At 54.7% G+C, this 27961-nt stretch overlaps 3 protein-coding genes across 3 annotated transcripts; 1 reads left to right on the top strand and 2 right to left on the bottom strand.

The window, feature by feature from the left end:
* Positions 1 to 304: 304 nt before the first annotated feature.
* LOC34621760 lies at positions 305 to 12729 on the bottom strand. Its single transcript, XM_026336091.1, has 9 exons — positions 12624 to 12729; positions 11548 to 12095; positions 10853 to 11411; positions 10157 to 10305; positions 9891 to 9991; positions 9187 to 9457; positions 1671 to 1733; positions 1028 to 1204; positions 305 to 784 (listed from the first exon to the last, which is right to left on the bottom strand). The coding sequence occupies exons 1-9, from the start codon at positions 12727 to 12729 to the stop codon at positions 305 to 307; spliced, it is 2454 nt and encodes an 817-aa protein (XP_026191876.1).
* Positions 12730 to 18634: 5905 nt separating this feature from the next.
* LOC34621757 (26S proteasome regulatory subunit 6B homolog) lies at positions 18635 to 22119 on the bottom strand. Its single transcript, XM_022734951.2, has 10 exons — positions 21967 to 22119; positions 21378 to 21568; positions 20950 to 21082; positions 20589 to 20724; positions 20188 to 20315; positions 19978 to 20036; positions 19703 to 19802; positions 19165 to 19333; positions 18904 to 18988; positions 18635 to 18722 (listed from the first exon to the last, which is right to left on the bottom strand). The coding sequence occupies exons 1-10, from the start codon at positions 22117 to 22119 to the stop codon at positions 18635 to 18637; spliced, it is 1242 nt and encodes a 413-aa protein (XP_022591784.2).
* A 1224-nt stretch (positions 22120 to 23343) lies between these two features.
* On the top strand, positions 23344 to 27931 carry LOC34620568 (AP-3 complex subunit mu). Its single transcript, XM_026336089.1, has 13 exons — positions 23344 to 23375; positions 23605 to 23797; positions 23994 to 24221; positions 24440 to 24539; positions 24712 to 24862; positions 25184 to 25238; positions 25547 to 25626; positions 25996 to 26070; positions 26381 to 26717; positions 27131 to 27193; positions 27334 to 27392; positions 27571 to 27625; positions 27806 to 27931. Exons 1-13 carry the CDS (start codon positions 23344 to 23346, stop codon positions 27929 to 27931), a joined length of 1554 nt encoding a protein of 517 aa, XP_026191874.1.
* The last annotated feature ends 30 nt before the right edge of the window (positions 27932 to 27961 follow it).

Genomic DNA, 27961 nt, shown 5'->3' with positions numbered 1-27961 from the left:
AGCAGGGTAGGCGATCGTCACGCATTCCAACTGCAGGAGCAGCTGCTGCTGTTGCAGGTACCCTAGCGACGACATTGTGCCTTCCTCGAGCATTTCCTCCTGTTGATAGTGCTGCTGCCGTGATTGCGGACAAAAAGAGACTCCCGTTGTCGTTTGTTGAGGGGCAGTAGTATCAGCAGCAACAGAGACAGCAGAATCGAGCCGTGGGTCCTTTTGCATGTCGCCCCCAGACATAGAGCTGTGTGCTCGGCTGTCACTGCTGCTGCTACAGCTGGTGCGGTGACTCGCATCTCCAATATTTTCGTTACAGGAACTGCCTGCTCTGTTGATTTTGCTCTCGCCTATCGCAGTGACAGGCTTGCTGTCCTTTAAGACGTGCGACTGGGGGCCTTCTCCAAGCGGTAAGCTCAAACTCCGCGCTTGCGCAACCGACGCCACATCTGCATCGTCTGCTGCAGCATCTGACACATGCTGTCGGCCATGCCGCAGGACCTTGTCGATTGAGTCTTCCGTGTGCTTCGAATACTCCTCCTGATGCTTGCTCACTACATGGCACTGCTGAACGCCGGCGCTGCTGCTTCTCCTTGGTCCGGAAGCGTGCGCTGGATGCATCGGTGGCTTCACAAGGTGGTGTCCAGTAGCCTGATACAGTACAATACGCAGTCCAAAGGCAGTTCGCGTCTTCAGAAATTAGTGTCCACGCCCTATCAAGATGTGCAAACAAAAACCCCTTTGATCTAGTGGGGATGTCTTTGGCTTCTCCATCTGTTGCTCTGCAGTAAAACTGCAGCAATCAGGTGCACGGCTTAGGTGATTGTGCGAGGCCCTAAAGCATCAACGGTCAGTGTAGTGTTTAGCTCTGAGCGTTAGACTGGCGTTATGTGTAAGCTCCGCTGGAAACGCCCCTGCAGCGCAGGGGAGCGGTAGTCTATCTACTGCCTACGGGCGTTATTGGTTGCCGTTGCAGTGACACTGCGCGGCCGCTATGCGCCGTAGTTTCTCTCTCCCGAAAGCCCCTGCAGCTGACCGTCTGGCCGCCACGGCGGCAATCGCACGTTGCCACAGCTCCTGCTGCGCCCTCTGCTGACTGTGCATGTTCAATGAGATGATGCGGCTTTGGCTGCGGACGGTCCTGAGGTCCCTGGGATCCTATGCTGATAGCAGCAGCGCCAGCAGCACTAGCGGCAGCCACTCGCCGATAAAACTCTGCTTCTTTACAAAAGTGCCACCGCAACGGTCTGTAGAGACAGCCGGCCTCGTCAACGAGGAATCTGCAGCCTGACAGAGCACCGGGGCCGGAGCTAAAGACGTTAGGGTCCAAGACAGCGCCCAAGGGAAGCAGGAAGGATGATCGCTGCTGCACCAAAGGAGGAAGAAAAAGAGAGTAGAGCAAATTTTCGGACAAATTATAGCAGCTAGCAAGTCATCGCAGCGAGCACAACGGAGCACCAGCAAGCATCCGGAGTCGTCAGCACACACTCACGTACGTCTGCACGCAACTAAAGTCCAAAATACAGCAACAGGCAACAGAACGGTACCTGGTGTGAAAAGACGCGCCGGAACTGCTGCAAGGGCGGACAACCCAGGAAAGCAAGGGTCCTTCCTACTTCCCCCGGCAGCGACGCCACTGAGACTGCTGCTGCCGAAGCCAGTACTGCTGCAGCCTTTGCTGTCGCCGCAGCGGCTGCTGCGGCAGCTGACACTGTGGCTGCTGCTGCTGATGCTGCTGATGCGTGTACAGCATCCCTGGAGCGATGCTGGTACTGCTCCCGCGTAAAGCATGGCAGAAAATATGCAGTCACTGCGGATGCGAACCCATCAGACCTGCACCCATTGCTGGTATCGCGAGAGCCCGCGCTGCTTGTGCTGTTGCTGCTGCTGCTGCTGACACTACTGCTCCTAATACTGCCAAAGGTTCGATCCACCTCAGACCACACTGTTACCGCTCCGTCCTGGGTCTCGCCAGAGCGATAACTCAGGCTGCTGTTTTTCTTCAGCATGCCGATATCATCGCTGCTGCTTCTTCGGCGCCTGCAACTGCCGCCACTTTGGCTTCCGTTGCTGCTGCTCGCATCTCTTTCTCCACTGGAGCAGGCTGCCACAAGTGACCCTTCTTCTTCGGGCATTACTGCAGGCGTGTTTTCTGCATGCAGTCGTACTGCAGCGACTCTTCCGCCAGTGGAACCGGAATTGGCAGAGGGAGTGCTACGGTCTGAGGTGTGACCCCTGTTGACCACCGTGCCTTGGATTGGTCTCTGTTGTGCTGAAGCTGCTGCACTCCGGGGAGCACGCGCGCGATGCTGAGAGTCTGAACCAGGACTAGACTCTGGAGAGCTTTGGGGGGCCCCACGATTTCGCAGGTGAGTTTCGGAAACCGTCCTGTAAATGGGTAGAGGAAGAGAGCCTGCTGCACAATAGGCATTGGTCTTGCGAGGGTGCGTCTTCGGGCTGCCAGCTGTGAAAGCCGTCATCGCTGCTGCTGCGGTGCCTGCTGTTGGCGCTGATGAATAGCTTCTGAAGCCCACACGTGTTCCCACTGGTGAAAATTTGCAGCTAGGACATGAAGGGGGCCCCGAAGAGGTAGGGCCTTTCATGCCACTGCTGCTGCTGCTGATGCTCCTTGGGCTACTGCCGGAAATGCTCAGTGTACGGTGAATCTGCAATTGGTGGCTAACGGGTCTAGCAGAACCAGAAATTGGGCTCCCTTTGCTGCTTTTGCGATTGCTGCCATTATATTGGTTGCAGTGGTTGCTAATCTTACTGTGCGTCCTGCTGATCTTCGTGATGTTGCTACTCCCGTGAGTGCTCCTGATGTGGCCGCAAATGTGGCTCAGGGGATGGATGATGAGTGCATCGTCAGTTGCATCGCCTTCGTGCACGCACTCCCCCGATTGCCTCCATGGAGGGATGCTGCTGCCGCCGCTCCTGCGACTGCAGTGAGTGCCGCCAAAATTTTGGTCCTTTTCTTTGATGCCGGCAACGCAGCTGTTGCCAAAGCGACTGCTTCTATCGCTTCCCCAGTTACCTCGGTTGTTAGCCCTGTCCCTGAAGTTGTATTTTCGATTGTCGCTACTGTGCTTGCTGCTGCTATTAGTGTCTGTCTGCCGCAGGGGAGCACCGGCGGCGGAGGTGACAGTTGCTTCCCCGATAGTTCTACTGCTGGTGCTTTCATTGTCTGCCGCTTCGTTGTGGCTTGAGCTTCCGTTCGGGCCCTGTCGCCCTGATGCCTTGGGAGCTCCCCCCGTCTCCGAGCCGATCATGCTGGCCCTGTAGCCACTTCACGAAAAAGCCGAGGCAGGAGCATCAAGAGCTGCTGTTTTCCCTGCTGCGGAGGGGTTCAAGCGGTGCGTCTAGGATTGCGGTGCTCGAGGCGCTGCTGCCGGTGCACCGTAGCAACTAGCAGCTCCACCCTCCAGTGCCCTACAGTTAATTAGAGCTTCTCCAGCGGGGACGACAAAAGCCAAGATGTGTTAGCGAAGACGGCGCACCGGCTGTTGCACACGTTGCAAGCCATCGCTGCACCAGTGGCCAGGTCACCGGAAGGCCAGGGCCTCCTCTGCACAGGCGGAAACAAAAAGCAGGAGCCTGCCCCCTTCCTGGCGGAATAATCTGTTTATTAAACAATGCGGCACTGATCTAGCAAAAACAGCATAATAGGGAACCCTGCGGTCATCGCAGGCTGTGCTCGTTACGTCCTAAAAACCAGCGGCTGCTGGTGTAGCTGTCTGTGTGGTGTATCATGCTCTAGAGGAATTCGCCGCTTGACTACATTATGGCCTAGGTATTTTCGGTGTGTGATCGAAGTGGTCTAAGGATCTTTCGAAGAGGCGGCGGCCGGCTGCTCGACGGGCTGTTCGAGGCGGCCTGGGGCAGCGCCTTTCAAAAGCCTAGGCAAGCGCTCTGTATTTGATCGTCTCAGCAGTACAAACTGCAGTTTTTGAGTAGCAACGGCGACCCCATCATAATGGTAGCTCCCGACAATGGTCTAGGCTACAGCCGCCTCCCGTAGTTCACTGTACGTCGCCACAGGCTGCCTGAAGCCATAGGGCCTTCAAAGGGGCTCGGGAAACCGACAAACAGCCCGCTCAACGGTGCATCGGCAGGAAAGCCTTGCAGCAGCGCACAGACGTCGTGTCACCCGCCTAGGCTCCTTTTTAACGGGGAGCGTCGTCTACTCCCACAATAAGGCCGGCTGCTACAATCCGCGTGCCGTCTCTTAGAATGATGCGGCTCAGAATGGAGGGCGGTGCCTCACTCCCCATGCCATTTCCCCTTTGCCCCTGTGCAGCAACCGGGAGCGCTGTAAGGCTCTGTGCTGTTTCTATAAGGACGCAGCCACGAGACCCTCGGGGGATTAACCGTGGAGCTGCTGCGTTAGACAAACCAGTGGCACCTGTCGTGCCAGCAGGGACAGGCATCTTGCTGCTGCCGCTGCTGTTAATGCTTGTAGCATCAGCGGGAGGAAGCATGCGCAGCAGAACTCCAGGGGAGCGCGCTGTGTGTACAAACACTTCAACCTTGCGTCCAGGAATCAGCGGCACTTCGGTGTCTAGACACAGCAGGGAAGTACGCAGCAGCTGTGTCGTTGGTAGCAGTTCCTTGCTGCTGCAGAGGACGCAGCCTGCCGCGGCTACTGCGGCTGCCTCTTCTGTGGAACCGCACGAAAAAAGTGCTTGAGACACGAACTGCCCGCTGCAGCAACTGCCCCCCGAGTCGCTGCTGCTGTTGTTGGCGCCGCTTTCGCACTGCAGCTGCTGACATCGCAACTGCTGGCGATGCGGCAGCAAGACCACAGAGTCACCTGTTTTGAGGGCCCCCCGAACCACCCGGAACGACAATACTAAAGAGTCTCCGTTGCGCCATGCGTCGGAGATAAGCCCGACAAAGCCATTCCCTGCGCAGCAGCCGCTGCGGAAGGCTTCTGCCTGCAGTAGCAACAACAGCAGCACAGTCCGAGGACATAAGAATTGCGACTTACGTGTATTTCCAACACGCTGCAGCACCTACACCACCAGCGACCTTTAGTGGCAGAAGGGGCCTACCGGGAGACGCTCGATAACTTCAATCAGAGAGCCCCCTTTCCACCACTGCTGCAACAACTCCTGCTGCTCCCGCTGCTGCTGCCCCATCTGCTGCAGCCGCTCAACGCTGTCTTGTGTGTGTTTGCTGCATCGGGCAGTAGCTAGCTTCAGGAGTAGCTCTTGCTGTTGCTGCTGCTGCAGCGGCGGCACAAGGTTAACACCCGGTAAAGCTGCAACGGGAACGACGATAATATTTGCCCTTGAGAAGCCAGCTACTTGCACACAGAGCTGAACAAGCAGCTTCTCCGCTGTGGCAAAGTGGCTGCTGCTCCAGCCTGTTTCATCCTGCTTCGTCACTGCCACCACAATATGGCTTATTCCAAAGGCCCGCAGAAGCAGCAAATGCTCTGCTGATGCTGCTGCTGCCGCTGCTGCTGCTATTTCTGCAGGGGCAGTCTCGCTGCTCCGTTGTGGCACTGGCAGCCTGTGGCCGTCCACAACCCACAAACCAACAGATGCGACTGCCACCGCTGCAGCAACAACCAAACAAACTTCCAGCCCCCAATTAAAGAAGAAGCCTTAATTCCTCACATAGCCCTTTTTCAGTTGAAAATATGCAGCACAGAGCCTCTACCTTGGGAAGGAGGCCAAAGATCACGCATGACACCTGAGTTCTTGATTTGCGACGACGACGGGATCTAGGGTTTGAAATTCGCGACTATCAGCTGTGGCACTGCAACTCTCTACGGCAGAAAGTGCGCATAGTCCATTAAAAAAAGGGGTTTAGGGAAAAGGCGGTCAAGAGGTGCAGCGAGTTCTCTCTCTCTATCTCTCTGTCTCTCTATCTCTATCTCTCTCTATCTCTCTGTCTCTCTCTAGGCAAAGAGCTACAAGGCAGCAGCGCTTTCCTTACTGCGCAAAAATGCCATACCTCCTATAAGGCTGGGGACGAAATCTCCGTGCCCTGGAGCGTCGAAGAAGACGACATCTGCAGATTTAGTGCGGAGGCACTTGACTGTCACATCCACGGTGACACCCCGGTCTCTTTCCTCTTCGCCCTCGTCCAGAAGCCACGCAAATGCTGGGTAGCGACTGTTTCTGCTGCTGCTTGTGCCGCTGCGGCAGCGCTGGTGCTCGCTTTGCTGCTGCATCAGACGCCATAGCGCTGCGGCATCAACGGCGGCCCCCTGCCACAAGAGCTGCCCGATCAGGGTACTTTTCCCTGCATCCACGTGGCCAACCGTGACGACAGTGATTTGGTGCCTACCCACAGAGCAAGGAGCCGCAGGTGAGGCGGCTGTTGCCTCAGGAAGGTGGGTGTTGCCTGCAGTGGCGGATGCCTTCCTCATCGCCAGCGGTGCTGCTGCTTCTAGAGCTTTCGGCTTCGACGTCTGCGTGGAGGACCCCTTTGCTGGCTGCTGCTTAGCGCTTGGAAACCTTTGCTGCCCTTGGAGCCGCTCGGAGGGCTTGCCATTCGCTGGATGGTGTTGCCGTTGCTGCTGTCTGGCTGCGGCCTTCCGCGCTGCTGGTGCTGCGTCTTCCTCGTATTCACTCTCCTCGTCATCGTACTCATACGCGTCATAGAGGTCGTCTTCGTCATATGCAACGGTCTTGACGCGGCGACGAGAGCTCATTTTCTAGGGTCTGGGAAAAGAGGACTAGCGAGTCAACGCCTCCGCACGGTTCCTCAAGTGTCTTCCGCGCGGCAGCCGTAGCAGCAGCCAGTAGCTGGAAGGAGCCTCTGAGCAGCCTCGCATGGCGCTTAAATCCAATAAAACTGAAGGCTAAACCAAAAAATCAAGCAGTCAGGGAGCAGGGCCTGGGAATGCGGCTGCGGCGGCTCGGTGTGCCTCGGCATGCAGGGTTCCCATGGGGGGACAGTGGTATTCGCTGTGTTCTGTCTGCGGGAGAAAAGCAGTTCTCCAGTCCGTAAAAGGTGGGCATCCAACGCGAAAACTCGGATTACCGTGTTCTGTAGACGAAGCCGAGGGCGGGTGGGAGAGGAAGGGCAGCAGCATCTTTAGAAGGAACTAAGAAAAACGCCTTCTGGTCCAAACACAGACGCACAGAAGTCTGTGCGGGCGGATATCGACGCTGCCTGCCTCCATTTATGAAAGCTGGGTAGAGTGGGCATAAAGCGTAATCGGTGAGTGCCTGCCTTCGAGGTTCCGGTTGCATATACTTGTCTGCGAGACCTGCAAAGGTTCCGAGAAAAAGCATCGAAGATTATTCCAAGGCGATTACGCTGCTGCATCATGAAGCAAGGCATGACAGCTAGTTTGGGATTCTAGTAAATAAATGCATAGGAGTGGATAGAAGAAGATAAAAGTGTCGAATGCGATTTCCCTGCACGCCAGTTGTGCAAAGGTGGCCCACAATTGGTTTCTTCCTTAGTATCATTGCTCAAGACCGTAGCTTATCACTCAGTGCTTCAGCCTTGTCTTCCTGGTCTTACTGCCTCGCTTGGAATGTTCAGCCATTTGCAGCTAGTCCCCTAGGGGTGCAGCTTGCAGAAGGTCTGTTACACATCTGATGAGTTTCCAATGCTCTGCCAAGTGCCGTTGTTAGTGGGAGGCCTATTGCTGGGAAAGTTTCCTTAAGTAGGCAATTTAGCCTCTAACGCGCTCATAGAGGGTTGAACTGGGTTGTCCTCACCTCCAGAGGCTTGTTCGTTCTCTAGCATGTGCTTCTGCAGAAGCAATTTCAAATGCTTTGCGAGGCATTACACCCAGCAAGCATTAAAGCACCGCTGATCCACAATGTGCGCTGCATGTTCGTCTAGCGAATACAAATAAGCACACGACGCAGGCGGGACAGGGGGACTTCGAAAATGGACAGCATGGGCGCTGTGCCTATATGGAACACTGCAATCCAACCTCCAGACCCAGTCTAACTGCGAAGGGAAATATTCGTGCCGCTCTCTTTGTTCTCCTGGGTACGAGAGACACCATTCGCTCACCGATACTTGATCCACCGGTGTAGCCGGCTGAGCTATGCGTGTGTACTGTTGACTTCACTGGGTATACTCATTTAAGAATTAGTAAAAGTTAACCATATGACTTGGCTGCTCGTATGTCATATTCATTGCAGATGAGTGCTAGTTCAATTCAAGATGTGTGTATATGTGTGTGTGTGTGTGTAGATTAAATGCTGTGTGCAAGTAGGTGTGAATGCTCGGCGCGCTTTGATGGTGCAGCTGCGCGCTTCCGAGCTGCCCCTCTCTATGTGGGAAGCCTTAGGGGTGCATACATGGAAGCAAGAAACATTTTTGAACAAACACCCTATAACTCTTTACTTGGTTTGTATCAAGTCTGAAGTCAAGTGTTTCACTACGGGGGGCCTTGGAGGGAGCATTGAAATGTCTGGCACACCCGCAGTACCCAGTTGTCGCCAGGGTGGAAGGAAGAGTGACGCGTATATCCCCTTTCACCATGCAAGCGCTGTAGACGGCTGCAGCCAACACTGATTGTAGGCTCCATCCAGGCATTGCTGCACAACCCTTTCCTCTTAGGGCACTACCCCTTGCCCCCTTCCACCCTCTAAGACCAGACCCCAAACCCCCATTGCCGTAGCTCTTTGTAGCTCCATGCGTCACCTCGTGCTTATATTTTTGTCTCTTTTGCCGTTAAATGCTTGTATGCGCTTCTACATGCACACGCCTCTTGCTGTTCCCCTTCCCTCACCCCTCATTACTCATCTCCTGTGGTCCCCGCCTTAGCTTCCCATCTGCGTTGCACGCCCACTTTTCCACAATTGTACTCCTATATCTCTCCCTCTCTACATGACATTCCCGTCCTGCCTGTGCCTCTGCGTGTCTCTCTCTGCGTTGGCCTCTATCCAGCTGCCTTGTGCTCTTGTATGCCTCTGAGCCCTATGTCCACGGCCTCGCTACTTACCGGAGGCTTCAACACGCCTCCTCTCTGGATTCAAGTCGTTAGAGGGGAAAAGCTATTGTGCATATAGGAATCACACTGCACGGAGCTATCAACTAAGTCTTTTCAAGGCGCAGTGGATGGCACCAGCAAACCAGAAGTCTGTTCCTTTGCGGCTTTAAGCCGCCTTACCCTTCCGTTCGCCCGCACAAGCCAGGCCTGTTCGTCCTACGGCAACCCTCCCTCAAGCAGCCAACAGTAAAGTGATCCACTTACTTGGCAGAGGCCTGCATTTCTTCCTGTTGAGTTGGCAAACGTCCAAGAAGCTGCTCCCGCAGAGCCAGAGAGGCAGCTTCTCGTCGTCTCCGCCTCTCCCGCAAGATTGCATGAGGCCTGTGCCGCCGCCTCGGTCCCCATGGCCTTGATGCCTCAGGCCCGGAGGGCAGCGCCTTCCACCCCTCTTCTTGGCTCACTGCATATGCAGCTCCTGCAGCAACAGCAGCCCGAGACACTTCACAACGTACCTGTCTGTGCGTCGACAAAGGAAAAGTCTGCGACTTTATACTTACGCATGGAAGGAAGAACGCTAGGAAGGGTCTGCTATGGGCCTTCCCTACCCTCCCCCACCCCCTCTTCCCACGGGCTGCTTCACGTGCACGTGAGAACCAAACGCGCTGCTACTTTCTTCCTTTGCCACTTACCCTTGTAGCGGAAGAAACCACCCCGCACGCCCCATGGGCTACGCCACCACGGCCTTTCTCTCGGAGGGTCGTCTGATTCTGCTTTTGCTGCGGCTGCTGTGTCAGAAGTAACCAGAGAGGTTCTCTGCTGCCGCGGAGCAACAACCGGCACTCGCTGCATCGCGAACGGATCTGTCTCCACTATCCCTTCGGTTTCCCACTCACCCCCTTCCGCGTCCTCCAGCTGCACATCCTGCAGGAGTTGCTGCTCGTGCTGCTCCTGTTGCGTAGAGCCGCTGCTATGGCCCTTCTCAAGCAGCTCCGTGTAGTCGACACCCATGTGCTCGGCTGCGAGAATAAGGTCGTAAACGGGGGGACGGGGGACCTCCTCTTCCCGCCTTCTGCCTCTCCTGGCGCTCTGGACTGTTCTGTTGTTGTCATCAATGATGCCGCTGCTGCTCCGCTGCTGTGAGATCATCTTCTCGGCAGCTGTAAATTCAGACGGCAGCAGACCCGCGCTCTCGGCCGGCTCGGGGGACAGTACCAACTGCGGCTCTTGTTGCAGCTGCTTGACGTGTAGTTCTTGCTGCTGCAGTAGCTGCTGCGGCGGCAACACTCCGTGTCTCTTGAGGTGTGTGTAGAGATACTTCTTAACAGAACACTCCCCTAACAGCTGCACGTAAGAGGAAAGGCGATACGGATGCCGCACAATAGCCGGCAGGGGCCGCAACCCTGAGATATACACACACGCACACACAAAAGTGCACAGACATACACGTACACACACATATACATGTACACATACACATTCACATACATACACATACATACACACACACATTCACCTACATACACATGTATACACATACATACACACACACACATTCACCTACATACACATGTATACACATACACATTCACATGCATACATACACACATACATACACACACACATACATACACATACACATACACACATCCCCCGAACAGGTGTCGTCCCCAACACCCGTGTCGAAGCCGTCGCTGCTCGTTAACGCTCCCCGCCACAGTCCGCCTTGCCAACGCAGCCATGTAGCAGCGCAGTTGTAGGAATAAGCTTCCCTCCCTCCCCCACATGATAGCAGCCTGCTCCTAATCAGGCGACTTTTAGGTGGCCCCACTGCATCCACCATCAGCTTTCCGGAGACACCCCAGATGTGTCGGCAGGAGCCACAGCCACAGCAACAGGAGCAGTGGAAGCGCAAGCCTTTTTCTAGAAAACAGGGACCCAGCGCCTTACCGCCGTGTTGCTGATATCGGACGAAGTCAAAGAACCTAGGATTGGTGACTCTCTCAATGTGCCGCGCGAGGAAGGCCTTCGAGAAAGCCCCAAAGCGCCGCACGTAATCGACCGCCCACGGAAGGGGCAGTGTCTGTATACTTCGTGTGAGCAGCGCTGCTGCCGTTGCTGCAGCTGCTGCTGCACCTGCTGCAGGGGTTCGCTGCTGCTCCAGGCAACGAGATACCACCTGTGAAAAATCGCGAGAGAGCGCCTCGTATGCTTTCTGGCAGGGGCGGTCCCTGTACAGTCCGATCCTTGTCAGGAGCTGCAGGACCACCTCAGCAGGCAGTTGCTGCACCAATAAAAGCATGAAGCCTCGGTTCAAGTCAGCGGCCCTTAGACTGTCTATGTCGCATATCTTCGTGACAGCCATGCCGTGAAGGGGCCCCCTACGCTGCGACGGCACAAAAAGAGAACATGCAAGAAGAGCAGCCCCCATAGCCCGCGCATCAGAGAGAGCTGCACAGGCAACAGCAGTCTCGTCAAGGTACACGTCTGCATCACGTTCAGCAGCAGTCTGCCCGTGCATTGACAGTCGGCGCAGCAGGCAGAACATATTGACAACGCCTGGCGATCGTCCAAGGCGAAGCAGAGAAGAGAACCTCCGCAACAAAACGGCCAGGGCAGCAAAGACGAACAAGTGCGCTACGTACCAAGGGCCTCCTGCCCCTTTGCTGCCGTCCCGCCTCTCGAGCGACTAATTGCAAGCGCTTGTCTCTAGGCAACAAGGCCTCTCCACGCCCGTAGCCGCTGCGGGGTGCCTCCGCTGCAATCTTTTCAGCGAGTGCAAGGCGCTGTAGCAAAGAAGCGTGTCTCTGCTGCTTTTGAAAAAGGCCTTCGGGAGCTCTGTAGGCTGCCAGTGGGGTGGCTTTGAGGCCCCGTCTCTGCAGAGGGACTGGCAAGGAGCTGTCTCCCTCCAGTTCCCTCTCCAGGAGCTCGGAGACGACAGAATTTTCTGAGGCTTCCTCAGCAAGGGAGGCAGCTGCCGCCCTCTTTAGACCACCTCCAAGCCAGAGGGCTGCATGTTCGGGCCTTGGAGCTTCAGACAAAGTCACAAGAGCATCTTGCAGACGCTCCTCCTCAACGGCATCTCGCGAGGCGCCGGTCCAATCCTCGCTTGCGGCATCCCAGTCGTGCGCCTCTTTAGGCTCTGCTGTTGTTGCTGCTGCGGTTGCTGCGCAGCAGCAGAACCCCCTGACGGCTGAGCGAACTGGCGGGCCTCTCCCAAATGGCTCAAGTGCACCAGGACTGAGTCGCCTCAGGGGGTTCGGGAGCTCAAAGAAGCAGCAGCAGGAACGATTGCTGGCGGTCTGAATGCTTCTGCGCAGAATGCTGCCGCTAGCGCTACTCGATCTGCTGCTGCCCCATCGCGGCGGCATCCGGGAGAGGCCCCTATGCAGCATTGAACTGAGCAGCAGACGAGGGGTAAGAGGAGGCGAAGGGAAGTGCAGGATCTCGAGGGGTTTCGTGCGCAGGGGCCCCACAGCTGCCTTGGAAGCAGTACAGGCCCTCAGCACACGAAGGGGGATGAGGGCCCCTCAGAAGGAAGTTCAGGACGCTTATTGAGACGGCGTCTCGATATTTCGTCCGTCTGCTAGTTCCGCACGAGCTGCTCCCTTCGAAGCGTTCCAAAGTGGACACCACATACCGCCTTCCCAGCCGACACTTCTGCAGGCTCTATCAAATTAAGACGGAGTTCGGTTGGCGCAAGGGGGGCAGAAAGCGCTACAGGGCTGCCTTCGAGGGCCTTTCATGCCGGCTGGAGCGAAGGGCCCCTTGCAAGCTGGCCCTAAGGAGGCGTCCCATGCACAATTTCGTGCAGAATATATTGCCATTTAGAGGCATTTGGTGTTGAAAAAAGAGCAGGGAGGTGGATAGCGCACCCAAACTAAGGGCCCGCCTCTAAGTGACCCACGGCAGAGGGGCCCCCCACTCGACTATCGGCGGCCCCTTTGGCGGGGGTCCCTCAAGGGCTCCAATTGCGCGCAGGGGTCCCACTCTACTGTCTCCATACCATCTTGAGGATTTTGCGTAGAAAATTGCTACGAATATCCATGAGATACTGTCCAGGGCAAGCAAGCTTCATGATCACAGAACTACTTTGCTGCTTCTAAAGACCACCCTCCTAACAAGCGTCTCTTCGCCAGCTTCTCCGTTTTGCTTGCCGATTTTCCCAGGATGCTTTCCCCTAGGAGTCTGCTTTGACGTGCTCCTCGTTTTTAGGCTCTCTTCAGGTCCTGGTCAAGAACCTATAAGGGCCCAAACTACTCGCACACTTCCTACTACATTGCGTAATTAAGCATGCCCAAATTGAATGATGCGTCTAGTTATTCGCACATTCTCTTGATTGCACAAGGAGCGATGAGTACCCTCGCTATGTCGTCGTGTGCCCCCGGTTGCGAACTCTCAGCCTGCTTAGCGCAAGGCATCTATTTGACACCCCAAACAGTCCTGTCTTCCCTCATGCCGTAACCCTCTCGAGGGGTGATGATAGGGAGGGGAGGAGGCTTTTATGAGAGGACACTTGTTAGATTTCTTGAAAGCAGTCGAATCGAGTTTGGGTAAAGTGCCTCCTATAAAAGCAGCCACAGCACACGGCACGGCATTGCTCCACAATCTGTACTCTAGTATCATTGATTCCTAGCAAGTAACTGGACTCCCAGCAAACTATGCTAAGAAGAGGGCCAATGTGGGTTGTGCGTCCTGTGCACTTTGAGAAACTTGCACAGAAACTCGAATTTTGCTACACGGCAAACGCATTCCACATTGCTGGTGAACAACATCTTTTTAACCTGGGGTTTTGCCAATAGCGAAAACCCGACCGTCCAACACACCTTTTGCCTAGGTAATCTGCTACCTCCCCAAAAAACTCCTTTTCAAATTGGTCCCCTTATTCGACATAAGCCAAAGGCATTTTCTGGTGTGCTCATCCAATATGGATCAGCAAGCACGGGAAAAAAGAAGTCAGAAGCTCCTCGAAATACGAGAAAGCTCACTGCGCAGAACACACCGCTTCTTTGGAATTATGGAACACTCAATAGTATTGGATCTTACACCTCGTCTGTGAAGCATTGCTCATCCATCTATTGAGTCGCGATAACAGTGAGCCCTTCCGTCTCTTCCAATCACTGTGCATCATCCCCTGACTGCTGCTGAGTGTGTTGATCGGGATTTTTTTGTGACAAGCCAGAAAGTATGCCTCCAATAGCGTCGAATCCCCTCTTGAAGCCCTCGGTGACCTTGTCAAGAAAACCACGAGGCTTCACCTCCGGCTCTTTCTCCTGTTGCTCCTCCTGCTCTCTCCACACATCCTCGCTGCTCCCGCTTTCATGCTCATTCACAACTTCCTTAGGGTCTTCCGTTGGAAACTGTTTTATATCTGTGGGAGGGCTAACCATGTGCCCCACTGGATCACGCCCGCTCACATGCTCTGCTCCATGGGAGCTCTCCTCCATGTTGTCCTCTAGATCCTCCTTTGTCAACTGCAGGTCCTCATAATTCATTTCATAGCCGTCAAAATTTGAAGAAAGCGGATCGTATGGTTCCTGTTCGATGCAAGCCGCACGAAGTGAGGGAGCTGCGACGCAGGATATCGCCACGATCAGCGAAACTGTCTTGGGGTTCACCATTTTCGGAAGAAGAAAGAGGAGATCCGAGAACGAAAAGGGGCGAAAATAGCACACAAATAGTACAGAAGGCTGAATTTGAGAGATAATTAGTTGGATATGCGTGGTAAAGCAGATTCAGCCGCACTAAGCAGCAGTGACTTCTCTAGACTGCGCGACGAGCCGGTCGTGTGGTGCCAGCACCCACGGGCATGATCTTAGTGCTGTCGCATTGCGTGGCTCGTATTAGGTGTGCAGTCACTCAAAGTGTTCATAATCATCTTGGAGTAGTTTTATTTAGCCTTCCTGCATGGGAATAATTTTTTCCTGAGGAACTTGTCGTGCTGGGAATGTTTCAAGACGGGCAGACACTGCCTACTCTACTGCCAGATTACCACAATATCTGCGCGTATATGGAGAAATTGTTTAGCTTATTTTTTTGCTTTGCTGACTTCGTCCGGATTATTGAGAATTTAATCGTCATGGAGCTTATCAAATCCAGGAGTTTTACCGGTCTCTACCAGACAGCATTCTTGTGGAATGTTGTGTTGGGAGTTTAGAAATACGAACAGCTGCATTATTCTTGATACAAGTCCATACCGCTAAGGGCGAAGGCTTTACTTGCAACTTGTGTTCGGTAGCGCCTGTCGCGAATTTGTTTCCCAAGTTCGCAGGCCAACATCCTGCACCAAGTGACTTCAATTGTTGGGGCCTATGCTAGATTTGAACACTCTCTGCTAAACCAGCAATGGCAAGAGTACGCCATGTTGTTTGATTGTTCATATATCTGAATTACTGCAAATAACTGTGAAATCTGAACAAAAAGATGTAATTTTACGGGCGCGTGTGGTAGATTCGGTATCGAGCTAGCTGTGAATGCTTGACGAGGTACGGGGGGCAGCAAACGTCGTTTCAGCTGCTCCCCACCCCTCATGCCGAAATCTGATGGATAAGGACAGAAACATGAAGAGAGAGCACTTTGATATGGCATCGATAACTCCCTATTAAGTTTGTCGTGTGTTTGGGGGTGTAGATATCTCCCTGGAAAGAACCCATGTAGAGCTCCAAAGCTCTGAACAGTTGAGATGGGTTTTTAGACTAACACTTTTAGATTTAATCGACGCAGAGTCATCTAAATGCTAAAGTCTTATTTATTGCTGGCTGTTCTGCGCACTAGTTTGTTTGGTCAATTGGGTGGCTGCAGTGCCTTAACGGCAAAAGCCTTTCGTGCACAGCTGCGAAGTACATGCTGGTGTATTCGCATTGAATGAGGCTACGTTGAAGAAAAACCATCTCCCAAAATGCGGGCAAACTGAATTGCGAGGCTAAGCAGTTGTTTATATTGCTGCTTATTGCTTTAAATTGTTGGTGCTGTACTTGTAAGTCGATGGTTGACACATATGCAGGCCCTCTGTTGCACACTTCTTGCTTTCGCCTTCTTCAAGTACCTTGAAACAGTTTCTCCGCCAGTTGGAGTCCTCGCACCCTGTGCTCTTACATACACCTTCCCTTGCAAGTGCAAGTTCTCATGGTACACCCTAGTTTTGCGTTCATTGAAGTTGAATGGCCGTGCAAATACTTCTGTAGCACAAGCCAAAATACGTTTGAGAGCAAACAGTCAAATGAGTCTTGAAAAGATTCACTGTGCTTGACGCTAGATTTGGAAGCGAATATTTTTGGCAAGTATGGAGCTCTTTACTCCATTTATCCGGGGTGTGTGTCTTTATCTTGATTTGATGGTATGGATGTGATTACGTGGATTGTTAAAAGATAGCTGCTGCCTGTATCTTGGCTTGCCTTTCTACCCGTTTGGCCAATGTCATGTCGCCGTAAGGAAAATGGGGTTAGGATCACGCGGAACAGATCATTCAAAGTGTATGTCCCTCGCCAGGCAAAACGAGATGCGTTCACCCCTCCCTCCCCCACCTATTATACTTCCTCACTCTTATCGTTCTCATTCATTACCACATTGCAAACGTTGCTACTGAAGACTGCATGCCTGAATTTCACTCGAAGGCAACTCTCTGTGTTCAATTTATTGGAGTATCGTTTTCCTCCGTTGCCAGTCTCTGACCTCGGCTCCATCTGAAGGGCACAGTGCAAAGCACTCATGTGTGAGCGAGATATTACCGTTTTGGGGATGGCCTGTACCTTTAGACGGAGCGTGGATTGTATCAACTGTACGTTCACAATTCACTTTGCAGGAAATTTCTGCGTTAAGTTCCTGGCCATGCCCTTCGAGAGCCTGGTCCCACCCACGTCGAGCTGGGAAGAATCTTACACCTAGGCTGCTTGGACTTACAATCACTTGCTCGGCTTGAAAGAGAGGCCTCTGTGCTGTGTCCACAAAGCTTTAAATGGTTCGCTTTCGTATGTCTGTGGCTGTATGCTGATGCTTCTTTACAGTGGCATTTAGTTCTCAAGTACCATCGCCGGAGCATCAATGGCTTCCTAAAATTCTACGAGAGTGACAGCACATATGAACTGCGCCTTGGACCTCTTTGGTATCGGTCATCCTTAAGGTCCAGATAGAGCCGTGACCGTTCCTCTCACGGGTTCTGGGGCGCATTTCTTCTTCACCAGATACATTTCTCTTTAAGGGCGTCTCACCTTGCTGCTTAGGCCATCCTTTTTATGCTGTACGTACGGTGCTTCCGGGGCTTGCCTCAAACATATGCGGGAGATGGTCCCTTCTCAGAAGATATGGGGTTTGTTGCTGCTACAGCACTCACATCACTTTGCCGTATCGAAAGCTAATCATCGAGAAAGATACCGCAAGACACTACTTCTGCATTGAAGAGAAAAGCGCTGCCATTGTAGACCCCATGGGCTGGGCCTCCTCCTATCATTAAGCGCAGCAAGAAGCTCCAACACGTGACAGGCGACTCGAGCATAGACTTCCATCCTCTGGTGTCTGTCACACATATAGCCTGCCCTTTCGCTCCTCTTCCTCTCAGGAAGAATTTTAGAAGATACTGAGAGCTCTTGTTCGCGGTCCCCCCTTTTGAAGCAGATAGGTTATACGTTTCATTCGCTGTTTGACTCGGAGCCTGCTCGCGTTCATACAAGGGCTTGCGACTTCGAGTGTACAAGAGTGCTCTGATTCCCGCCGCAAAAGTCTTGTCAAATATGGACTGTTTGTACGCAGTCAGATGGTTCGACTGAATGCATACCAGTTTCCTGTTTGGACGGTGTGCGAATGTGGAGTATGAACGCATCATAGCAAGCAGGATTTTCGCCCCCCGCAAGGTACTTGCCTCCATATGGAAGGCTGCAGAGGAATGTTGCAAAGAACACGCGTTCGCAACAAGCCCAGCCTCCCCTCGGACTTCTGCTCGGTCTGCAGGTTGGAAGCTTGGCATATGCGCTGTTTACTCCGTAAAACGACTTTCCGACCCCATTTTATTACCAGCGAGCTAATAATTGGCCCATAAGAGCATCATGTGTCAACATGGGAGGGAACAAAAAGGAGCACCAACGAAGGATATCGGCAGACGCAGCGAAATAGGCCGAGGCATAGCGGGGCAGGGGGAGTCCTGACAATTTATAGACTCCTTGAGAAGAACACGACAGAAAATTGCGTGGCAGGATAACGCAGACAGAGGAATGCTAAGAGCAGCACACGATGAAACTAGAGGGCGACATCTAGAGGCAGTAATAAAACACGTTAAGTGCGTGGGACATAGAGGGCGGTTGACAAAGGCTCGTCCTGCGATAGCTAGCAGTGCCTATTTCTCCGCAAAATACGAAGGGCTGGTAACCACCAAGTAGATTCAAATTGAAAAGCCTTAAATCCCCCTTGGCGCGTCCCTTTTACTAAGAAGGCTGTCTCTTTCCGTTCGCCGTTCGAGACATATATTTTAGCAGCAGCAGACGCGACAGGGCGCAACCGCTTCGCCGTGGCGCATGGAAAAGCACTGCGGCGTGAGCATCTTCTTTGCCATCTGTGAGGCCTCTCGCACGATAGATAGTAGGAGTTACCACGACGTGGCCTCTGAGAGGTCCCACCAGCCATGCAGCGTGCAAGCGCAACAGCCAGGCAGCCAGCAAGCGCTCAACAGCTCTTGCTGTTTATAGCCTCCAGAAGACACAAACTGCGGCACCGAACGCGTCTGCCCCAGCTGCAATACGACAACTAGACGGAGTAAAATTCAAAGTCTCTCTCGTGTTTGCGAACATGTACCTTCCAACCCTTTTCAAAATCCTTGGTCAGCACCACGTATCTGAAGAGCAGCAACCACCCCCACATTCAAGTGCGTAAGTCTCCCACTCCTGACTGCCATGGCGACAGGAACAGCAGCCAAAGCCTCACTGCCCCAGCAACAGCATGGTCACGCATGACAACAACCCGGGGAATAAACGCAGTCGCCGCAGCAGCATCCAGGGCAGACTCAGCTGAAGCACCTATTCTTTCGAACAGCCTGCATGCCCGCTTCCTGGCAGATCGCCGCGATGTCTGCGGCAGAGACCTTTTCAGGACGCGAAACAACTGCACGAAAAGCCGTACAAGACATCCACCATCCACCTCGTGGATCCACAGCCAAAGGCAAACTCAGGCGCCTTCACAACCCCCCAAAGCAGCTTCCAAACAGCACTCGAATATAGCCACACAGCACCCCCACGATTGCGAGCAGCCGTGGGGAAAACGTGAAGGTAAAAGCTTACAATCTTCGAGGTCCACTTCTTCCGAGATGTTCATTTTGGCAGTGATTGTCTGCAAGATGAGGCGGCGCTGCCTCCTATCTGGCAGAGGAAACTCAATCTTCCTGTCCAAGCGACCCGGCCGCAGCAGTGCCGGATCCAAGGTGTCTGCGCGATTTGTTGCCATGATCACCTGCAGCAAAAGGGGAAGCGAAATCCGAGAGGCGCAGCCTCTTAAGTTGCATACACCCCCCAATACCCCGTCTCGCCTCCGTCTTCCACCCACTCCGTCTTCCACGAGCCCCCCTTGGTGCAGCGGCGACATTTGCGGCAAATTTTGTCGCAAATATCTTAAGCTGGACTCTCTCTACGCTACACACGAGGAGAAGGGCTACACACAGATGCCTGCCTTCCCCCCCGCTCCCCTCCCAACCGGCGCGCAAGCCGCTCGAAGCCTAGCGCTCGGGAGGAGACCACCATCCCCCGCGGAAATGCAGCAGGTCAGCAAAGATTCGATTTGACGCTCCTAGGGTGAATGCGCGCAATCTACGTTTCAGCTCGCCTTCACAGTGGAAGTTTGGTCAAAGCCGTCCATTTGATTGAGCAGCTCCAGCAAGATACGCTGTACCTCGCGATCTGCACCCGTCTGCGCATCAAACCGCCTGAACAAGACGCAGCACACACGCATTCAGCAGAGTCCACCCCCTACCCCTGACGCTACCACAGCCATCAAGTGCTGCCACGACCACTCAAGCCTGCATCCCGTAAGGCATGGCCTTCCCGTGTGGCAGAGACGAGAAGGGTCTATACGGAGCTTCCTTCTTGTGCGCCTCGCACTTTGTGGCAATGGCATCGACTTCGTCGATAAACACGATCGCGGGAGAGTGCTCCCGAGCCTGGGGGCACGACATGCAAGCACAAAGTTTGGCGGAGGAGGACGCTTTTTTTCTCCCTGCGGACTGCTGCTTCTGTCGACGGGGTAAGAGCAGCCGCGAGACATGCGCGCACCTCAAAATAGGGTCGAAATCGCGCTACTACCCAACTTACCAGTCGGAATACATCCCTGACCATCCGAGGACCCTCTCCTAAGTACTTTTGCACAAACTCGCTTCCAACGACCCTAATGAAGGTTGCCTGCGTGTTGTTCGCCACTGCCTTGGCGAGCATAGTCTTCCCTGAGCAGGAAACATTTGTCGCACACCACGGAGGCACAACTGCTGGCTCGCAAGGGCAGCCCCGCTCTGCTGCTTCGCAGTTGTTCTGCGCAGCAGAGCCTCTAGAGACCTGATGCTCCGTCCTGCATGCAGAGCAGTTTGCGAGGCTTTGAGCCGCAAGCTGTTACGCAGCAGTGCACGTCTCGCGAGCCAACCAGCTCCCCTGCCTGCCGCCTCCTGCCTGCAGTACGGCTACCCCCTGCTGCTTCTTGGGAAAGCAAGAAAAAGCCTCACCGGTGCCTGGAGGGCCATAGAGAAGCACTCCCGTGGGAGGCTCAATACCAATTTGGTGGTAGTGCTCGGGGCATGTGAGGGGCAGCTCTACCGCTTCCCGTATTTCCTGCTTCTGAATATCGAGGCCACCCACATCCTGTGGCGTGGTGACGCAAAGAGCAACCGAGACACGCATGCAGCATGAGAAGTAAAAAGGCCCCCCGCTGCAGCGCTGTCAGCACGAGGCAAAACATCGAGGCTACGAAGGCAGAGCGAATCGCGTTTGGCGGGGACGCTCGCGAAAAAAGAAGAACTGCCGATGCAGCTGCACCGTCCGCAGGGAAACACTGGCGCTGCAGCAGCGCACGCAATGCAAGCTAACCGCATATGTGACATCGGGCTTCTCCTGCATCTTGAGCGTTTGAATCGTGGAGTCTGCCTCTGGCGGTAGGACGTCAACGACGGAGTGCGAGTGGCGATGGAGAGCAACACTGCTGCCCGTCTTGAGCAGCTCCCTGATATGCAACATACAGCGCAGCGCCGAGAAGCATGCAGAAGCGGAGGGTGGACAGCCCACAAAGAGCAGCCGCTGGAGGTGCGATGTGCCATGTACTCTCCACAACACTTTTAACGCGCACAGAGCACACGGAAGAAGCTGCGTTCGCAGCAAGGCGGCAGTGCAAAGAAACCCCCAGTCCGCTGGCAGCAGCTAGTAGCTAGCCACTCCATGTGCGGGAAACAGCCGCCAAGCTACAGGCGGACCTCCCAAACAGCCAGAGGGCTGCAGCCGGCAAAATCCCTCGAGCTCACTTGTTGATTGTCGACAAAACCCTAACAACATAGCTGCTCCCCGCAGTGCTCGAGACAATGGCCTCTTTGGCAGACAAGAGCTCAAGAAACTGTCCAATAACTAGAGGCACAGACTGAATCCGCCGCAGCTCATCCCGTGCCCTATAGTACTCCCTCTTTAGGTTTTTTTGTTCGTCGCAGATGAAATCCTCCTAAAAAGCCAGCGACACGCAGCCACAAAGACCCCAACATAAAGCTCTTCTTCCCGTAGACGCTAGCAGCCGCTCGTTCCTAGGGGATGCGCGTGAACGCGGAAGGTGGAGGGGGCTAAAGAGTTCCCACGCAGCAGCACAGTATGCATAAAAAAGCTGCAGATCGTGTGAATAGAGCGCCGCAGGGCAGCTCTGGCTCAGTGCAGCAACGCGTGGGCGCATGCACCCCCCAACACAGTAAGGCTGCGAGAGAGAGAGAGAGAGAGAGACAATGCCTGTGGTTGTCTGTTTCAGTCGCATCTGCTGCTGCTGTCTGCATCAAAAGATTCAGGGGCAGAGGCACCGGAAGACGTAATGACACGGTGAATCGATCATGTAAAAGGGCCCCCTCGATGTACCTGCACATTGAGGAATTCGAGCTGTCTCTGCAGTGCCTTCAGGCGTGAGAAAAGGCCTAGGCCGTCTTCCCCGCCGACTCCAGAAATAGATCCTAGAGCTCCTGCTTCCCCTCCGAGGGCAGAAGCTGCCTCTTGTGGCATCGTCTCCGTCATTGCACTGCTGCTCTCGAGTGGCTGCTGTTGGTGCTGCTGTTGTGCTTTCTCTTGCTGCAGCCGATCGCCGCGAATGCAGACTGCGTGTGCTGCTGCACTGAAGGGAGGAGCTGGCGAAATTGAGAAGCCCCTGAACGGGTCAGGTGGCAGACTGACGCACAGCCGAAGAAACTCCCCTTGCGTCCAGCTGGTTTCGCTGCCGCTGCTGCTGTCTCTCCCGCAGAGTCGCTACTGTGACTAGGAATAAAATGCGCGTTCGAATGGGCAGGCACCTTCGCCACTATCGGCTCTCCGGCGCCCTACCCGCTTCCTTCGCGCTGTTTCACGGTGTACTGCTGAAAGACACGAAACAGCAACGAGGGGACGCGCGAGAGAGATATATGTGTGTACATACGCTGTGGCCGCCGTAGCTGCTGCTGCTGCTGCTGCTGCTGCTGCTGCGGCGCAAGGCGTGTTGTGAACAGAGGTCAGTCTGTTTTAGGCTGCTGCGTCATGATTCTCTGAAATGCGACCTTTATTGAGCTGTCGGGTGGTCTCTGCCGCCGCCATTGTGCCGGGGTTGTAGGCGCAGCAGCGGGAACAGCAGCAGTAGCAGCAGCAGCTGCTGCTGCGCGAGCAGCAGCCAGACAAGCGGACAGCGCGGCAATTTAGATGCCGCCGCCGAAGGAAAAATTGCACACAACAGGCATTAACAAACTCATTAAAGTCTAAAGTCTGTTTCCGGTCTGGATGCTGCTGCTGGAGGAATCTCTAGCGCCCCCCTGCAGCACCCACCCCGTTCCATTGCATTGTCTTTTCTCATGGCTGCTCGCCGCGGAGCCCAGTGGCAGTACACCCCCGAAACGCCCCTCTCCTTACTGCCCAGCCTGCTTTGCTGGCGCATGCGTCGCTTTCTGCATGCCCGCCGTAGCTTCTGCGCGTGCAGCTGCTGGAATCCGTAGGGGTACTCCCGCCCCCGCCTCCCCCCTCGCAGCGCTTCTACCTGCGAAAAACGCTCACCGCCACTGCCTCTGCACACGAGCCTCAACTCCTCATAGAAACCGCAACAGCAGCAGCTTCCTCCTGCCGCTGGCTTGGGGCTTGCAGGTGCACGAGTCGTTCGAAAAGACGCTGCTGCTGCTGCTGCTGCTGCCTGCGCGCGGAGCGGGATAAGCTGCTCGTGTTTCTCGTGCAGCGACACTGGCAGCGGCGTTTTCGCCACTGACTGTACGAGACTCCGCGAGGATGGATTCTCTCTTTCTCCTCAACGATGCCGGGTAGGCCTGTGGAGCTTGCTAGGGGATCTCCTTGACACATTTTTACGCGCTTTTCTGCGAGCAACGAAATCACCAGCAGCCGTCGCAGAAGCAGGATTTGCTGCGATAGGCTGTCTGTCTCCTCTGGCAATGCTGCCGTGTCTTCTGTCCGTCCTCCCGCTACACGAACGCAGCGGCAGGCGGTTGATACTCTGCTGCACGACCCTCCTCCTCCGCCTTGCGATTGCAGATCCTTCCTGCTCGAAAAACACTATCGTGGTCGTGTCGGCCGAATTGCCTGCGAGCCGTTGCTGCAGCAGCTGCAGCAGCATGGTCCTAAGGCACTCCTGACAGCTCCCCGCATCATGAAGACGAGCGACAATTGCGTTCTGCTGCACATACACCGCGAAAAGCTGCTGTTGGCGGCTGCCTGCACCTCGGAGGTTCGCCGTGTTCCCTGAACTGCATTGCAATGCCATGCAATGCGATGCGATGCAATGCAGGGTTGTTTGCTGGAAAGCGTAGAAGTGTGCTGGCGCGGCTGCCTGCTGCTTTTGCCTCGGATATATTGCAGCCGCTGCCGTGCAGCGTGGAGCGTTGAAGGAGGCCCTTAGTTGCTGTTTGTTTACGGCTGCACAGGCTGAACCGCTTTTGCTGCTGGAGACGCTGCAGCAACTGTACGATCGGATTTGTCGGTATTGCTGCGAGGGCAGCTCCCTGACCGAGGAAGCTGTGAGGAGGAATTTCAGTGCGGTGTATGTGTTGGTGGACGTGGCTGTCGACTGGGGGTATCCGTTTATTTTGGAGGAGAACCTTCTGCAGCTCCTGCTGCAGCCTTCTTCAGTCGTCGCTAAAGCCATGCAGCTCGTCAGTCTCTGTTTACACGCCTGTCTCCGAGCTGGTGTTCAGTGCTGTTTGCATGCTTGCTGCCCTCTCCACAGGCGTGTGGCTAGCCAGCGAGCAGACCGAGCGCTGCTGTCTACCCCTCTAGCACCCACTGCCCCTGCCGCTGCTCGCTGGCAAGCTGTCAGGAGACAGTCAGTGCCGCTGCTGCTGTCGAATATGCTGCTCTCGACCACGCGCAGGTGCAAGGCTCATCGCGGATGCTGACCTCGTTGGCTGCCTCGGTTGGTTTGGGAAATCAGCAACCAGCAGCTATCCAGAATGCTCCCGAGATGGTTGCAGGTAATACGCTGTGTCGCTTCCTGTGCCGCCGTTCTCTTTCTTTCGCCGCACCGTTTGCCTCGCTGGAAGCCATCAATGCAGCTGCAACTGCTGCAGTGCCTCACGATTTGTTTCAGGCCGTGTTTCTCGCATATCTGTCTGCCCGCCTGTGTGTGTGCGAGCTGCTGCGCAGGAGCTGGCTTGGGAACGGGGAGCGGCCATGGGGAAGGCAGCGGTCTTAGTGGAAGCGGCTCAGACTGCTGGTGGCGCAGGGGGGCTGTCAACTACGCCTCAAATGAGGTGTACGTGGACCTCATCGAAAAAATCTCGGGAGTTGTTGACAGGTTCGTGAGCAGCGTGAACGCCTGCCGGCGTTTTCTCTCACCGCGTTGCCGGCCTTCTGCATGGAGAGCACCCCAATGGCTGTTGCTGCTTTTGCTACTTTTGCTGCTTTTGCTACTTTTGCTACTTTTGCTGCTTTTGCTGCTTTTGCTGCTGCTGGCCTTGCAACTTCGCTGGTAGGGGGATGAGGGGGTGAGAGTCATCGCCTCCAGTGCCTCGCAGATACACCAACTCCTGGCAGCGTGCTTTGCTGCTGGAGTGCTCGCTCGTCTCCTGCCGTTCTATGTCTGCTCTGTCGCTTCTGGGGATGCTTGACGCTGCAGCACTGGCCAGATGCTGAACTCCTCGATCACAGGACGGATCATGATGAATTGCAGAGTTCGTTTGTCGCTCCTCTTTTGCCGCCGCTGCCCCCTATATCCCCCTTCCTGCTACTGCCGTCCACAGTGCTGCTTACCTTCTCTTGCAGCTGCTGCCGCCTTGGTGTTCAGTCAGTCTACAGTGCACGCATGCCGTGCATCTCCTGCAGCGGTAGAGACCCTCGTGCCGACTAATTGATGGTCTCTCTTTGCTTTATTAGAGTGTGTGTGCATGTATGTGTGTGTGCATGTATGTGTGTGTGTCTGGGTGTTTGTGCATCTGGTGAGATTGCGCCTCGGTGGCTTTTGCTTCTGCGGTTGTTGCAGCTGAGCGGCATTCCTGAACTCTGTCTGTCGATTCGGCAGCCCGAGGCTCTGCAGCACGCAGCCTTCCATCCCTCCATCAGGTAGCTAGCCGCCCCTCTGACACGCTGCTGCTTCTTGCTGGATGCCTCGGCTTTCTGCATGCAGACATAGGGTCGTTCAAAGCTCTATTGTGCGTCATGGTGCACATAAAAACTTTCCTGGTGCTTCTTTTCTGCTTCCCTTGCCCTTCCATCATCCTTGGACGTCGTTTTCTTTCTCGCCCTCGCCGTCTCTATCTATCTATCTACCAATCTCTCTCCAATTCTTTCTTTCACTCTCTCTCCCTCACTCTGTTCTGCATGCGCCTCTAGATCCGTGTTCCTCTCATCATTCAAGATCTCCTGTTTCCTGGCAGCATACCTCTTGGCATCCAATGCGCATATGTGTGTGTCTGGCGTATGCCTCCCCAGGTTGCAGCGCTTCCAACGTGACGGCGTCTTGTCTCTTTGCCCTCCCGATCGAGAATTTTGTTTGGCGAGTTACTGGTGCGCTGCCTTTGCTGCTGCTGTTGCTTTTGCTGCTGCTGTTGCTTTTGCTACTGCTGTTGCTGTTGCTTTTGCTACTGCTGTTGCTTTTGCTACTGCTGTTGCTGTTGCTTTTGCTACTGCTGTTGCTTTTGCTGCTGCTTTCGCTGTTGCTGTTGCTGCTGCCTCGACGCGCGCGCTCAACTCGTACTTCCCCTCCTGTCTTCTCCTCCTCCTGTCTTCTTCTCCCCCTCTTCTTCCTGCAGGTGCAGGTGTCGCTGTTGGAAGATCTCTGCTCGCATCTTTTTTGAATTCGCCGTGTTTCGTGCAGGCTACGAAACAAGAACTTCCTACTGCCTATCTCTGTCACTGGCTGCTTGAGCTTCCCACGCAGCACCGCCGGAGCAACTGGGGGCCCAGCAGCGGCAGCAGCTGCAGCAGCAGCAGGAGGAGACTCTACATCTGCTGCATGCTTTCCCGCTAAGGCGCTCAGTGGCTGTCTCCGCCTTAAACTGACCGCTCACAACCCGCGTGGCATCGCGTCAGCGGCTACAGCTGCAAGCGGTGCCGTGGAAAATGTTGTTGTCCAAATACCCCTCCCAGCGTTTGTAGGGGCAGCCAGCCTTACAGCCGCTTCAGGCTCCATTCGCTTGGTGCCTGCCAAACAGGTAGGCACGATCAACAAGCCAACAACCTTTGCCCCCTTCTCGTGCCTGCCTCCCTTCGGTCCCCTCACCATGAATGCATTTGCCTCACACGCACTCAACGCCCTCTACCCGGTGGGGTCGTTGCACACTACACCCGATGAGCGACGCCTGACAAAAAGGCATGCGCCTCTTTGCCGCCCGGTCTCCAGCTGTACATACATGGATTGGCATCCACTTTCATGTAGCCATGGCTCTAAATCTCTACCCACGAATTCGGAATACGGCCTGCGCTGCATTTGCTTCGGCTTGCGCGCCCTCCATTCGTGAGACTGTTTTTTCTGCATTTGCACTCGTCCGAAGAGCGTTGGTTTGGGTATACATATGTATATACATATGCATATATATATTTATGTCTTTCTATGCTGGTGCCGCAGCTGATCGTGTGGGAGCTGCCAGCCGTGCCGTTCGACTCCCCGCCCCAAACGGCAGAGGGCACGGTAAGTTTTTCTCAGAGGACTTGCATGCAAGAAGTGCTCCTGCTTTGGTTCAAAGGAGTTCACGGCTGGCGCGTTTGAAGGTATCTTTTTTCAGCCGGTGTGCATGCGTGGAGAACTTGTGGGCGCGCCTGTGGTCGCAGGTTAGCCTAGTCACTGATGAGGGGCAACGTGAGGACGTTACGGCTCCACACGAGACGCGGTATGCATGGAAAAGGATATTTTGTGTTTTCATGATTCTGCTAGCGTGCTCTGCGCATTCGCCGTGCCTGTCTCTGGCCCCCTTTATGCATGCATTCTTGCGTCGCCTTTGACGCTTCCACAATGAGTGCGCCTTGAAACCCCAGGCTGTCTCGCTTTTTGTTGGGGTGTACGTGCAGCTTGGTGGCGCAGGTGAACTTTCTTGTTAAGAATTGGGTGCCCTCGGGTCTCAAGGTCAGCCTTCCTCTTCCCTTCTTCTCGCCATATGCGTGTTTCTTATACAGCTACGTTAGCGTCAATCGCCACAACAATCCAGCTTTGAGGGCACATTCGCGCTATCTGCGTGTTGGTACGTCTATGTGGCATAAGCTCCTCTGTTTGTGTGTGATCCGCGGCTTAAAAACGATGCTGCAGCTCGAGTCCTTGGACGTCTCGGGTGTTACCGCGCAGCCATATAAGGGCTGCCGATGCGGCACTGTTGCAGGTGCGTTTTCTGCGTGTCGCTATCGCTGCTTCTGTTCTGCTCGCGTTGTCGTGTAAGCTAAGGTGTTGGCAAAGGCTTAGGTCCCC

This window comes from Cyclospora cayetanensis, unplaced genomic scaffold, assembly GCF_002999335.1.
Source record: "Cyclospora cayetanensis isolate NF1_C8 unplaced genomic scaffold, CcayRef3 CcayRef3_contig_92, whole genome shotgun sequence".
Taxonomy (NCBI): domain Eukaryota; phylum Apicomplexa; class Conoidasida; order Eucoccidiorida; family Eimeriidae; genus Cyclospora; species Cyclospora cayetanensis.
This window is presented reverse-complemented; position numbering and strand designations above follow the sequence as displayed.